Source organism: Sciurus carolinensis, chromosome 7, assembly GCF_902686445.1.
Source record: "Sciurus carolinensis chromosome 7, mSciCar1.2, whole genome shotgun sequence".
In the NCBI taxonomy this organism is placed as follows: domain Eukaryota; kingdom Metazoa; phylum Chordata; class Mammalia; order Rodentia; family Sciuridae; genus Sciurus; species Sciurus carolinensis.
In genome coordinates, this window is record NC_062219.1 from 111,203,398 (window position 1) to 111,219,296 (window position 15,899).

Consider the following 15,899-nt stretch of genomic DNA (forward strand, 5'->3'; position numbering starts at 1 on the left):
TTTTTATTTTTCCCATAGAAACAGTATTCAGTAGCAGTTTATAATTTTGATGAAGGGTTTGAATGCTAACTTCTTATAGAAATAATTCCAGATTCCAGATACCATCAACTAAGTCAATTGAAGAAGGTGTTCTAGTATTTCATAACTTAAATTTTTTTATGTATTTTTACTGTAAGGTCATAGTAAGCCATCTGGATTTTTTTTTTAAAAAAAGTTGTTCTGTCACAATTTTATTTTAAGCAACAATATGGAAAAATATGTCTGCATTTAAAAGGCTAGTTGGAGAACACTTTTATACTTTTCTTTAAGGAGACCTAGGGCCACTCCATGATGGCTCTTTCATAAAGAAATCATACTTTTCTTATCACAACTCTCTATATCCAGCTCAGGTTCTAGAGAATGAATATCTTGGTCAATCAGTTTGAGGTTGGATTCATTTTCTCATAATAGTCTGATAAGTTGTTTGGTGTTGCCAGCCATAATTACAGTGGATACTACACAAGTATACTATTTGTTGTTATTCACAGCAGTTTCCCTCTGAGCCTGTTTACCAATGAAAGAGAATCTCTTGTATTCCCACTTTGTTTACCCAGCCCATTTGCAAAGCATTTTGTTCCTTGGATGTTGCTGTGACTTTAATCTACTCCTGTATTTAGATAAATTTATGTGCAAATATTTCAAAATTGTATCTACAAAGCATCATGGAAAAAGGTTTTCAGAAGTATTGAAACTATTTCTATGAGGAAGGATAAAGGCAGTTTTCTTCCTTTGGTCTCTACATATAGTTAAACCCAAGTCCTTGATGCTTCTATCCAGAGTTTAGTGTCCGTGTGTACCATCTGTCAGTTGTCATACCTTGTCATTAGATTCTGAGCTCCCCAAAAAAGAGAGGACTTGGTCATGTGTGTGGTTTCTACACTAGCAAACCTTGACCAGCTAGGCATAGTGGTGCACACCTGTAATCCCAGAAAAGCAGGAGGATCATGAGTTAGCAAGACCCTGTCTCACAATAAAAAGGGGGGAATGTGGCTCAGTGGTTAAGCTGCCCTGGGTTCAATCCCTGGTACCAAAAAAAAAAAAAAAAAACTTAACCATATTTTGAATCTATATCTCTGGATGAATCAGTAGCTTATTATGAATGTAAATGTGACTATTTGTAAATGAAGCAATTGAAAGCCATGATAAGTGGTGACTTTACAGTACCTATATATGTTCTGTACATATATACAAATACAGATGGATACACAGGTAGATAGATGTATATAAAACCAAAAACAAAATAAGCCCAGTTTCACCAGATTTTGGCTGACAAAGAACAAAATAATTGAAAAAAGAAAGACCAATATTTTAGTAATAAACTTCCAAAACTCATTTTTATTTAAGAGTTTTTGTCTTGCTAACCACACAGAGAATAGTTGGAGTGAGTGGATCATTTTTTTTTTTTTTCATTTGCTTCTCAGGCACTAGCCATGAGAGACAAACTTGATGATCTAATAGGCCTTTTCCATATCTAATATCTATAATTTTGGCTTTTCTGTGGCAACTTCTAACTGCTTTAAATAAGCCATCTTACTTTTGAAAAAACGTACATCTGGATTTGAGACCTACCTAATATATGTCAAGACATGTTTGTCCCTTTAAAGCCCCATCAGGGCCTCTGAGAGTCTGAAGAAACTAAAAGGAAGCAGAAAGGGGGAGGAGTGTGCTGTGAGTCTAACAATTTGTTTTTTTTTTTTTTTATTTTTCAGTAATGAGATTATCCCTCAGGCCCTCTTAAATCATTTGTTGGTTTAAAAAAACTTAGTATCATTTGTTGGTTAAAATTGAGTATTAGTATATTCTTACTTTAGTAATTTTTTTGCATTGTCAATTCTGTTTCTGGGAAGTTGTCCTACCATTGACGAGCATTTTGTTTCACAGATTTTAGTCATCATTCCTGACCAGTTATTGGCCTCATATTCACTCGGCAACTTCTCAGACTTGACTAAGGAGGAATTTGTGCTTTGCTCCAAATGTCAACTAGTGGTGATCCTCAAGCCAGATGTGTTAGGAGCATTATTACAAATACATAATGTCTGTGTTCGTCCCAGCTAAACATATCACCGCACAATGAACTAGCTTTTATAAAGGTACAAATGCATAGGCTCTAATTATACTCAGGTTCTACATCTGCTTCGTGGGCTGGAATAGCTATCCTTTATTCTTCCTGCCTGGTGACATTAATTTAATATGGAGGTCTTGTGAACTGTTTTCAGTTAATATTTTCTCCTGTGAATATTTAGTTACATCCTAAAAATATTCTTCCAGGCAGGAAGAATAGAGGACCACCTTTATGTGTCTTATCACCCATTAGTCTGTCCTTGTCTTCTTGAAGACTAATTCGACCAGAATGCTAAGTTTAATTTTCTGACCCTTTCTCTATACCCTTACGATCAAATGAAAATAGAAACTAAAGATTCACTTGGAGTACTTATCTCTACATCTGTGCTGTATAGAAGAATCATATACATTGCAACAATCAAGTAAGATGTGTACATTTGTTCATTCAACAAATATTTTCTGACCCATACTATATTCCAGGTACTTCTTTAAAGTACATTAAAATGTTCCCATGTATGGCTATGACTTAACCTTTAATGTCACTTTTGGGTTGATACTTGTCACAAAATAATATGTTTCCGTAGTTTAGTTATTTATCCTAAAATGCCTTTTAAAAGTAAGTTATCCTTCACTGACCACTGTTCTAGGTGGACTAAATAGTAGAAGATATAGTGGATTGGACATTAAGTGTCCTGGCTCTGTCACTGAACTGTGAGATTTAGACAAATCATTTAACCTTCCCACAGTTTTCTCAATCTAATATGGGACAGTAATTCTGCCTGCTTTCCAGAATTACGATGAGGTTCACATGAGATAATACATGTAGAAATACTTTATCAGCAGTAAACCAATTTGTAAATACGCACATAAAATATATTCTTATTGACATGAGCTGAAACCAAATGATGAACATAAATCAAGGAAAATGCCTTAAGAGCTAGCAGGTTTGGATGTCTTTTTTTTTTTTTTTTTTTTTTTTTTTTTTTACATTTTATTAGCTACAATACTATAGACCCTAGAGCTGCCTCATTCCCTCCCCTCCCCTTCCCCCCAGCCATGGGGTCAGGCCTTTCCAGGAGCCCCTGCCTTTGCCCCCTGAGCCCGCTGAAATTCCTGTTGCAGCTGAGCAAGGGTCTCCCTCTGTTGCTCTGACTGTCGCTCAAGGTCTCAGAACTGGGATTCATATCACTTAATTTCAGCTGTTATATAGTCCAGTCTCTTCCCAACTGTGGCCTGAGCTTCCCCCAGTTCCTGTTTGACCAGCACAGGACCCAGAAGTTTAAAAACCACGTTGGACCCATCCAGCAGGGCCAGTTCCTCTTTTACGATATTATTCTCTCTTAGTTGTGCCTCAAACTTCTGTCTCCCTGACTGGATTTACTCAAATCTTTGTGTAGCTGTTGGTATTTCTCCACTTCTCCCTGCAGCTTCTTTTGGATAAGCTTAGCCATGGTGGGGATGAAAGCCTGCTGGGAGCAGGATGGGTGCACTGGTCTCAAGCTCTGGAAGGAGCCTGATCTCCCTTTTCTAACCCGACTCACGTTCTCCCTTCTGTTTTAATAATCTTGGATGTCTTTTAACATCAGTCTTTAAGAGAAAATGTTCATTTATAAGCTAGCTTACAGGAGAACCTTGATTAGACCAAGCCAGTTAAAGAGATCCACACAACAGGAATACACAGAATATTACTATAATATTTTTCTTACCACAGTGGATAAAGACAATAGGGAATTAAGAATGGAAATAAATCTGAAAGACTTGGAAGTTTGATTTTTTTTTTTCCCACTTGGATTAGTGTTCCATTCCTTAACCCACTGAGCATCCAAATTGATGCCAAGGCCCCACCTTGAGAAATTAATTGGTTTAGAATGCAGTCTGAGCCTTAGATTATAATATATCACTATCTAGTGCTGAGAAAAATCACTGTGTCAGAGAAATGAAAAGACCTCCAGAAGTCTAGTTGTAAAGAAAAATTTTATAGACACAGATAACTGTCAACATTAGAAGAATATATCCGTTATGGTTGAATGTGAGGTGTCCCCCAAAAGCTCACATGTGAGACAATGTGAGAGACTCATAGAAGAAATTATTGTGTTACAATAGCCTTAATGCAATTAATGAATTAGTCACCTGATGGGATTATTTAAGTGGTAACTGAAGGCAGGTGGAGTGTGGCTGGAGGAGCTGGGCATTGGGGGCATGGCTTAGGGGTATATATTTGTATCTAGCAAGTGAAGATCTCTCTCTGCTTTCTGATCATCATGTGAGCTGCTTCCCTCTGCCACACTGTTGCTCCATGATGTCCTGCCTCACCTGGAGCCCCAAGGAATGGAGCCTGCTATCTGTGGACTGAAACCTCTAAAACTGTGAGCCCACAAATAAAATAAATTTTTCCTCCTCTACAGTTGTTCTGGTCAGGTCTTTTAGTCAGAAAAGCAAAAAAAGATGACTAAAACAATATGTGTCTAATGATTGCTAGAGAAAATTTCTGGAACGTATAGGTCTCCAGCAATAGTTAAATAGTTTAGATTGACATTTTATTATTGGGAAATAAGAAAAGGAGGAGAAAAGACAGCAGGAACTTAAAATGTAAATCTTTCTGTAATTGTTAAAATTTCAATTTAAAAATTAGTTACAACCAGTAACATGATAGCTATAGAGTGAATCATGTGTCAACAGATATTTGCAAACATGTTATTTTCACAACTCTTGTTTCCTGTAGTGAACATTTATGTAATGGTTAATCTGAGTTGTTATAACCAATGGTGGCTGGTTCCCTTTAATATGCCCTTTGATTATAACCAGACTTGTAGTCTCAGGTCAATCACAAAAATGCCAAAAAGAAAAAATATATATTTTTAGCCTAAAGTAGCATTTTATGCCTAGCAAATAACTGTGTCAGCAATTGGGAAAGTATAAAATAGTTAACACCATCTCAAAGTAAAATACTGGGAACAAAATATCATCTTTTCATTGTGCTCAGGGTCTAGTTCTCCGAGCATTATCTTGATTTATGCCTAAGGGTTTAATCCCATCCTTAATATCAGTTACATTCTTGTGCTTTTAAGTCCTGGGTTTTTGACTTTATTTTGTTTTGTTGGTGTTTGGGTTTTTGTTTGCTTGTTTGCTTTGTGCAGTTTTTTTTTTTTTTTTTTCCTTTCTGTTTTTGCATGTTTGTTGGGGTGTGCTGGGATTAAAACAGCCTCGCACATGCTAGGCAGGTACTCTACCACTGAGCTATACTCCCAGCACTCAAATTCTGTTTTTAAATGCAGAGAAAGTCAAGAAAGTTTAAGTAAAGCTTAACACACACAAACACACACACACACACACACACACACACACACACACACAAAACCTCTATTTCTGATGTGGAAAATTATTCTCCAGTCTTCCAAAAAAAAAAAAAAATTTTTTTTTTTTTTGCAGTACTAGGGATCGAACCCAGGGCCTTGTGCTTGCAAGGCAAGCACTCTACCAACTGAGCTATCTCCCAAGCCCAAAAAATTTCTTTTAATTGGGGGAAGACATGTTCAGAAAGGTCAGGCATCCTGTGTTCTCTCCGAAGACCTTTCTGCTTTCTTTTCCCTGCAAAATATATATGACTATCCCAGTCTTACCTCCTTTTCCCAACTCCTTTCCATCTGAGAGTTGGGGCAGTTCTGCAGAATGAAATTTTAAGCACTCTAGAGCAAAAGACTATTTCAAAGTTTGAAGTGACTGCTGATGGCGTCTAGTGATAGGGTACACATGAATGGTTTAAATCTACTAAACTGTGAGTCCCAGGACACCCTGCTTTGAACCTCAAGTATCTGTCTTCCTCCCATAGTGCCTAGCTAAGTGCCTAGTAAATAGTAGGCGTTCACTAAGTATTTGCCAAAATGAATTGATTTTGTAATTACATATACCTTGCTTTTAAGGAAATAATGCTAGTCATATAATTTTTCTATTCAGCTGGTTCTTTCTAATGAAAACATAGTATGTGTCCAGGTGGAAAACCAACAACATGGAAACGTAAAAAAAATGTTGTTTTGCATTTTCTAATACTCTTCAAGTTCAGATCTTCTTTCTGCCTGTGTTATACAAATCCTGACCATGCCCCAAAATATATCATTCTAAAAAATTTTTACAAAGGGATAATTTATATACAATAAAATTTACTCTTTTAGGTTAAATATCTAATTGGATGTTTTGACAAATGTGTGCAACCACTATCACAATTAAGATACAGAGCATTTTTGTTGCTGAAAAAATATCATTTTTCTCCTCCCATAATTTCCAGCCCTGTCAACCATGGATCTATTTTTCGATCATATGATTTCCAATAGTAGAAAGTCATATAAATGGAATCATACCTATTTACCCCCTTTGAGTCTGACTTCTTTCACTTAGTATAATATATTTGAAATTCATCCAGGTATATGTACCATAATTCTTTTATTGCTAAAGTATTCCTTTCTATGGCTGTGTCACATTTATCTATGTAATTAACATTTGAGTTATTTCCAGTTGTTGGCAATTTTGAGTAGTTTCCACAAAAATACATAAATATTCACATACATATTTTGATGTGGGCATATTTTCATTTTGCTTGAGCTTTGGTTTGTTCATTTGGCAGTACTGGAGACTGAACCCAGGGCCTCACAAATACTAGGCAGGCTCTGTGCCACTGAGCTACACCCTCAGCCTTTGAACCTGGAATTTTGAAGTAGTCTAATATATCAGTTTTTCTCTATACATAAGTATGTTAGCTAAGAAACTTGACTTACCATAAAGTTACAAAGATTTTCTCATGTCTTTTTCTAGAAGTTTTATGGTTTCTTATGTTTGAGTCTATGATTGGTTTTTAGTTAATATTTATATGGTATGTTATTTTGCATATGAATTGTTCCAGACTTCTTTGTTGAAAAGACTTGTTTCCCTATTGAACTGTCTTGACACCTTTGGGGAGGATAAATATATCACGTAAGTCTATTTCCCATCCCTCTTCTCTTCCACTGATGTGCATCTCTCTCTATATGCCAGTACCACACTAACTTGGTTACTTTAGCTTTGCACTGTGTATTGAAATCAGATAGTGTATGCCCTTTCAACTTCATTCATTTTCAACATTTGGTGGGGGGCACTGTTCAAGGTCCTTTTGAGTTTTCATTTGGAATCAAAGCCTGGTCAGATTTAGAAAATAATTGAACTGAATCTATAGATAAGATTATGGAGGGGCTAGGGATATAGCTCAGTTGGTAGAGTGCTTGCCTCACAAGCACAAGGTCCTGGGTTCAGTCCCCAACACCGCAGAAAAAAAAGAATTGTGGAGAATATGACTTGTTAACACAGTACATCTCCTCATTTATTTAGATCTTCTTAAATCTTTCATAATGTTTTGTAGTTTTTATTCTGCAGGCTTGCACCTATTTTGTTGAAATTTCTTCTAAGTACATCTCTTCATTTATTTAGATCTTCTTAAATCTTTCATAATGTTTTGTAGTTTTCTGCAGGCTTGCACTTATTTTGTTGAAATTTCTTCTAAGTCATGTTTTTCATACTTTTATATTTTCTTAATTTCAGTTTCTTGATCATTGCAAGTATATAGAAATAAGGTATGTTTTTTGTTCTTATATTGACATTGTGTCTTGCAACCTTGATAAACTCATGGGTTCTATTAACATTTTTGTAGATTCTTTGATGTTTTCCTGTGTAGACAAGTTAATTCTCTATGAATACAGGCAGCTTTATTTCAACATTTCAAATGTGTATGACTTTTGTTTCTTTGCCTTATTTTACTGCTATTGGTGATGACATAGGCATGATAGAGTGGATATCCTTGCTTTATTCCTGATCTCATGGGGAAAATGTTCATACTTTCACCGTTAAGACTGATCTTAGCTGTGGGGTTTTCATGAGTTTCTTTTACAAGAATGAAGAGCATCATCATTTTTTGTCTGTTTGTGTGTATATATATATATATATATATATATATATGCCTCGTTTTGGTTTTTTTCCCATTTTTTTTAAATCTACAGTTGTACATAACTGTAGGATTTGTTGTTTCATATTCAGACATGCACACAATATAACTATATAATTTGACCAATATCATTCCCCAGTATTTCCCTTTTCCCTTTTCTCTGCCCTCCCCCAGTCCCTTTTTTCTGTTCTACTGATCTCTTTGATTTTCAGGAGATGCACTTCCACCTTTCTTTTCCTTTTTTTCCTCTCTAGCTTCCACATATGAGAGAACACATAGGACCTTCCTTGACCTTCTTAGTTTGGCTTATTTCACTTAACATAATGGTCTCAAGTTCCATCCATTTTCCTACAAATGATGTAATTTCATGCTTCTTTATTACTGAATAAAAAACTCCATTGTATATATATATATATATAGAACGTTTTCTTCATCCATTCATCCATTGACAAACACCTAAACTGGTTCCATATTTTGAATTGTAAATTGTGCTGCTATGAACATGGGTATGTATTGTATCACTGTAGTATACTTACTAATTATTTAGGGTAAATACAGGGGAGTAAATAGCTAGGTCATACATTGGTGCCGTGGCTACTCTTCTGTGGAACCACCATATTGATTGCCATCGTGGTTGTAATATATGCCTCATTTTGAAATTATTAATGCTTCTATATATTTATCATTAGAGCACTGATATAATTTGATGCTATCAAGATGTTTTTTAGCACATCAAATAATATCTGTCCTATAATTAGGCTTTTATTTTTTAATATTTCTAAAATTTTAGCAATATTGGATATATTTTTATCCAATCCACCTTGTCATTTGGGTGACTAAAATGTGCCTAGATAATAATTCCCTTCCACATAAAATGTTTCTTTTCAAAAGGCAGTTGACTGTGTCTTTGTCATTGAATAGTGTCTTTCTCCCACTCAAAACAAGTGACATCATTGAACATTCAGTATGGCTTATTCTGATGTGACCATGTTCACCTCCATAACCTTGTGCTGGTATACAATAATGTGATGAATTATACCCTCCTGTCTCACAGGAGATTGGATAAATAGGCCTTTCTGTCACCACACAGTAATCATGTCCCCTTGTGTCAAAGCACAAACCATCAAGCTGATCTTAAATCACCAGTGTTTAAACATATTTTTTATCTTTATATTATAGGTATATGACACTGTGAAAAAAATCTTTGAATGATTTATGGGTGGTAATGTGTTTCTCACCCTCTTTGCATTCATTCTTTATATTGTAATAATCCCCAGGCAGTTAGGCAGCACCGGCCAGCCTCATGATCTTGTGTCCTGACAAGAAGCAGAACCATAGAAGAAGCAGAACTTCTACATTTATTTCTAAATCCGAGCTATTTTCTTAAGGCTTTCCCCATGCCCTAGCCTTCTCTGCAGTTATTAAAACCCTTAGTGTTTCTTTTTGAAAGAGTTCATATGAGAGGCAGGCAGGGTGGCACACACCTGTAATCCCAGAAACTCAGGACACAGAGGCAGGAGGATCACAAGTTTGAGGCCAGCCTCAGCAACTTAGCAAGACCCTGTATCAAAATAAAAAGAACTGGGGATGTAGCTCAGTGACAGAGTGCTCCTGGGTTCAATCCCCAGTACTGCAAAAAAAGTTCATATTAGTTGTTGTGGCTAGATGAGCTCCCTCTGAGGATCTCAGAATGAAGGAAGTAGTAGGTCTTGTATAATACATGAAGGACTTTGAGGTCCTGGTTAAGATAATATTTCTGTGCTGCTATATCTAAGGACTTCAGATAAGTGTTCTATATATGTATACAGTCATCTTCAGCTGTCATCATAGTACTGATGGGATTGGTGTACTTTTCTTGTGGCATGTGGATGTTCATATGCTGTGTGGCACTGGTAGGTTTAAAGGACTTGTGAGGGAAATATATCACTTAAACTAGCCCTTTCTGAGGAAAGATAAGTTAACCACTTGAATCATCTTTAGAGGTTACAAAATAAAGTGGGAAAATTGATTGGAAAGTGCTTTATTATTTGCAAATATATAGATAGACATAGATATAGATATATAGATATATATAGTTAACACCAACACTCAGCTGTTACCAATGAGAGCATTAGCAAGACCACTGACTATTAGTTAAACTTCTATTTTGGTTTGAAGTCATGGCTTTGTCACTTCCTTGTGTCTAAGTAGGAGTGACCATCATTCTTGAAAAGATTGTTTTTGAAGGCTTTATCTGTGCATGATTATACATGTATACACATGAATGCACACATACATCTGCATGTATGTATTTCCCCCTCCCCTACCCACTGGCCCAAAGTGAGACTCCTGTCTAATAAAAACCATGACTGTTTCACTGTGTGCCTTTCACAAAGAACATACACAGGAAAATGAAACAGTTAGAAGGAAGACAGGATGTTCTTGGTGAGGCAGCACTTCCCCCATCTCTCTCTGTCACCTCATCCTTCCTTATTCGTCTTCATAACATTTATCATCACTGCAGTATATATGTGGGTGTGTGTGGGTGTCACCCCACTAGAAAGGAAGATTTAGTGTGTTCATGATACATCCTCACACTTAGAACACTGGCTTGTCATAGGTACTTTATAAATGCTTTTGAGTTAATGAACAAATGAATAAACATTTGTAAGCCAGGGAGGCATTTCCAAAGCTGTCACCCTGGGTTCCTCAAGAGTCCCAGAATTAGAGGAGGACATCCCCAGACCCAGATGCACATTGAGTTTTTCTGCAGAGGAAAGAATTGATACATCTTAGTGTTTTTTAGTGGCACAGGGATACTGTTATGATTAATGAAGAAAACATGATTAAAGGCTTTTTTGATCATTGCTGTATTTCACTGCATAATCATTGTGGATTTTAAGCCAAGTTTTGGGGGACTTGGATTTTGGTTTTGGAGGGTTTTTGTTTTGTTTTTGAAAAAAAAAATGAGTTGTGATCATTATGTGAAACTTTTTTTAAAGTTGTGCTGGTATTACTTGAAAATCATTCAATAATGAACTGTTTTGGGTACAAGATTAGGATACATGGAATACCTGTGAATATGTTAAAAATCAAATAGTCAAATTGATGCACATTTCTTCATGACAGTTTAGCAAATATTTTTCTAATCTGAAAAAAATTAGTTATTGATTTGTGTATTAGAACTGAAATATACTTGAGAAAATTTACTAAATTTTGTGAAGTATGGACTTAAAAAATTTAATCTTCCATGTCCAAAGTTTCTGCACCACTATCATTGGCTTTGTTATCTGATGTGGTCCTCAGTGCCACTCACGTAAGGTGTGTTTACTGTTAGTACTGCAGCTCCCTAAACAACCAATAAGTTAGCTTTTGGCAATATATTGACAATGTGCATATTCTGGGCTTGCAGGTTACAAGAAAAAAATGTGCATCCATATGCTCCTGGTGAAGACTTTGCTGCTCTGTTTGCCTTCTTAAGTGGCCTGTGGATGAATTATACCATGTGACAATTATGTAGTGAAAGGTTGTAAACCAATCTTTGGACTGAAAAAACAAGGTACAATGATGATACAGTGGAAATATGGTACATATTTTCTTAGTCATTGGCTCCCAGAAGTACAACTACTACTCCCACGTGTCCTTAACATTTAGTTTATATTTCCTCATACACAAATTTTTTCACCATAATATGTTTTCTAATATTCCTTCATACATTATAAAGATGGAGGTCCTAGGGTTTAGTAGGCCAAAAATAAAGTAAGTTTTCTCTTTGTTTCTTAGATAAACATTGAAGCAAAAGGATTGCGTTGTGAAGTCCATTATCAGGAACTTCACTTTTAAAATACCACAGGACTTTTCCTTTAGAGTATTGACTTGATATCATCTTTTCTTGTACTTTCATACAGTGTCTTAAGTGAAAAGGCCAGTCTTGAGGAGATCATCTCAAGTTTTCCCCTTCTAGGTTTATCATTTAGGAAAGCATTTCTAAAAGTACACTTTGGGGCCAGTCTTTGTTTCAAGTAACAGTGGTACTCCTGTACTTGCTGTAAAAGCCAGAAAAGGAAAATTTCCTGGCTGAGTGGAAGCAGAACCAATCTCATTTTGACCATGTCAACCCAAAAAGCAGCTGATTCTGCTTCCTATGCTGATTCAGGTTTTTGAAGACTTAAACAGTGGCCCTAGATTCCAGGCTATCTGGATTAAAACTAAGTGACTTTTTTCATAATACACAAATCTGTACTCAGCGCAAATAGTATAAGTAAGTGGGTTACCATCTGTATTAGTTTTCTAGGACTGTTGTAACAAAATATCACAAATTAGATGGGTTAGAACAACAGAAATTTATTGTCCCACAGTTCCAAAGGCCACAAGTCTGAAATCAAGATGTCAGCAGGTTTGGTTCCTTCTAAGGGTTCTGTTTCATGTCTTCCCTTTTGGTGATTACTGGCAATTCTTAGTATTGCCTGGTTTGTAATGAAATCATTCCAGTCTTTGCCTGTATCTTTACATGACAATTTTCTGTCTCCTCTTAAAAGGACACCAGTCGTTAGATCGGGATCCATCCTACATCTTAATCTGGTTACATTTGCAAAGACCTATTTCCAAATAAGATAGCATTCAGAAGTTCTGGAGATTAGGACTTAATATATCTTTCTGGAGAATATCTACAACACCATCTGATTACCGTTACATTGCTTACAAATAAAATTAGCACCAGTATAAGATCCATTATTATGATGAAACAAATCATAAAAAAGAAAGATATCAATAAGTGACCATTAAAGTGGTAGGTGAACAAATTTGGCATCATTACCTTTGTTATCAATAAAGACATTAAAGTGAGAGGTGAACAAATTTGGCATCATTACCTTTGTTATCAATAAATATTTTCAATATCTTTGAAAAATATAAATTACAGCCTACCTCTAGAATAATAAAATAATGGCATATCTCCTCTCTACCTGCTCATTTATAGTGGGAGTTGTCTTGTGTTCAAAAGTAGGATTGATTGTGGGCAAAACTGAGGGTAGTCTGAGAGTTGGTCTTTGGTATCATTCATCTTACTTTTCTGCCCCCAGCACAGAGAACTCTCAGATGAACTAAGGATTTGAGACTCCAGATTAGAGATTTTGGAAACTTGTCACTAAAGCACCAGGTCTCCCAAGTTCCCTCTGCCCTTGAATATCAGGATTCTGCCATACTTTACCTGGATAACCCACCCATGTTCCTAGGGCAAGGTCAGTGATTCACAACTGTCTTCAGTAGATTTTTGTTATAAGTGAATTTCAAATAATACTTCACTATAACTGCAGATACCTTCCACTTAATACAGCCTTGCATTTTATCAAATATTTTCATCTGTATTATCATATCCAAACTCCAGATTTCTCCAGTTAGATTTCAACATCATGTTTTAAGATATTATAACCTTACTTGACTTTCTTTCATTAAAAGTTTGACTCTTTAATATCATCATATAATTATGTTTATATGAAGAATTGGAAAGAAGACAGAGTCTCCATATGTTCATTTCAGCCTGGGTGGCTAAATGACTTATAATAGAGAATGCATGAAAATGGACTAGATTGAATAAATTAGCAAAATCACAAAAGGAAACCACTATAGGAAATAGTTTTACACATGTAATTGCTGAAATCCTCTAGTGAATGTGTCAATCTGTACTAACTAAATAAATTTGTTTATAGACATGTTCTGTATTAGCTTCCACTCTTTCACAGTCCTTTGCCAAACAAAATCCCACCAGAAGTAGGATGTTCACACCCGAGTAGGAGTTTCTTGAATAAATATTTTTACTATATGGAGACCAAAACCACTTTTACAAATTTTAGACTTTGATTGAAATACTATATTATTTCTTTATTTTTTTTCCCTCCCATCTTTTCTCTTGGCAAATACTTCTCCATGAGCTTCCCTCCTCTCACCTCCCACAGTTCTGGTGAGCAAGAGGCTGACTGCATGCACAGGAGGCAGTCGGTCCTGAGAATAGTGGGACCAGTCTACCTAATCACTGCCACCACCAAATGAACTGGAGAGGCAGAGAAAGGTCCATTCGCAAAATAGCTTTCCTTCTCTCCTAAAACCTAGTTGAAATGATTCATTGAATAATTTTAAGTATAGAGAATATACATCCTGAGGCTGTATTTTATAGAATGCCTATTTATATTTCATTTTAGTGCCACATAAATAGAATACATAAAGGTAGAATTCATTCACCAGCCCTCAAGAAGTCATGGTAAGAGTTGTTGAAATATAACAGACCCATTCTTTTGTAAGGACAACTCCGATTTCAACTTTTGCCAGCTGATTTGGAAGAAGAGTATCAACTGACTTCCTGATTCTCTAGAATCAGCATAGGGCTACTAAAGCTCTATTTTGTTTTGGCCATTAACTCTGAAAACCGAATGTCTGTAAAGTATTTTTAATTGTGATAACGTCTACTAATAGTGAAACTAAGAGTATTTCTTTTTGACGTGCTAAACCTAAACTTTCTCACTGTTTTTGAGAGAAAATGTGACCAGTGAACAGTTCATTTGGACAATAATGTGACAGTGATCTGGGCTGGTGCCTGTCCTAATTGCTGTGATCCCAAATGCTCCCTTTTTAGAATTAATTAAAACAATACCCAATAAAATGAGTTCTTTACTATATAAACAATGTATCTGACTTGGGATGGCTTCATACCTCAGTATAGTTGGTTTTTTAAATATTTTTCTTAGTGCATGGTACCTTTATGTAACAGTGTGGTTCATTTTGATGTAATCACACATGCATGAAATATAATTTGTTCCATTTCAGTCCCCTGTGCCTCCTCTTTCCCTCTCCTCTCCCCATCTCCTTATTCTCTTTCCTCTGCTAATATGATGACTGTTCAAATTAATCTTTCACGCCAGAGGAGAAACTTGTTATGTTATTTACAATACTTTGGAGGTAAATTTTCATAATAACTATGGTAGATTGTAAAGTTCCATGGCAAATTCCATTAATACAACTTTGTTTTAGAAATGCAGGTGTATAATATGTACGAGATAAAAGAATATGTTCATTGTGCCTCATGAATACCTAACTCTAGAATAAAGAGTCACACAGGCGTGGAAGAGGCATGCCTTTCCATAGTCAGTCCATAAATGTTCAGTTTTTAAATAAATGCCAAGAGGGAATATTCTAATTTAATATAAAGAATTCCTTTCAAGCCCTAAAGCATTGATTTCAAAGAATGGGTTGTGATATTAACTACTGTCTCCTGATGGATCTGTCATAATTTTTAGTATTCATTGTCTCATTCTTAAGAACCTTAATTATAATTTATTTACTTTTCAATAAAATTGGTTTCACCCATTGACAAACAGCTATTGCTATACATGTTCCTTTTCCTTATGTTGTCATTTTTGGATGAGGCAAAGGCTATTGAGGCAGTATTTATCTTTTTGTCTTGTATCATTGTCTAAGACCTTGAAAATTCACTTGAGTAACACAACTTCAAGACCAGTATTATTAACAAAAAAAAAGAGACAATTTATCTACTATAAACTTAATTATAATTTTCAGTAACAGTATTAGACCCCAAAATGTTTAGACACAACAAAAAATTTGATAGTGATATTTTAGATGACCTGAATACTCTCTTGCAAACAAGGCAGTTGGCTTCACTGATGTGTAAGTTTTCAATCCTGGAAGATTTTAAAAAGAAACCCAGAACTGCTCCCAGTGGAAACTGAGATGTAAAATCAGAATAACTGTTTTCTTTGCATCATTGTTAGTGGTTCGATTATCAAAATCACTCATTTTTTTCCCCTTAACAAATTGCTGCCGATGGTTATCTTTCAAAATGATG

At 35.6% G+C, this 15,899-nt stretch overlaps 1 protein-coding gene and 1 pseudogene across 7 annotated transcripts in view; one reads left to right on the forward strand and one right to left on the reverse strand.

Moving 5' to 3' along the window:
• Window positions 1–15,899, forward strand: part of Supt3h (SPT3 homolog, SAGA and STAGA complex component) — a 487,114-nt gene that overhangs the window by 450,666 nt on the left and 20,549 nt on the right. The window contains exon 12 of one of the 7 annotated variants that reach the window (XM_047559660.1): window positions 11,457–11,510. The exons of the other annotated variants lie outside the window; for them this stretch is intronic. Coding sequence (XP_047415616.1) covers window positions 11,457–11,495 — 39 coding nt within the window. The 3' untranslated portion in view covers window positions 11,496–11,510. Of the gene's footprint in view, window positions 1–11,456; window positions 11,511–15,899 lie in introns of those variants that run through there. 7 annotated transcript variants of the gene reach the window in all.
• LOC124989694 (prefoldin subunit 6-like) lies at window positions 3,163–3,551 on the reverse strand (annotated as a pseudogene).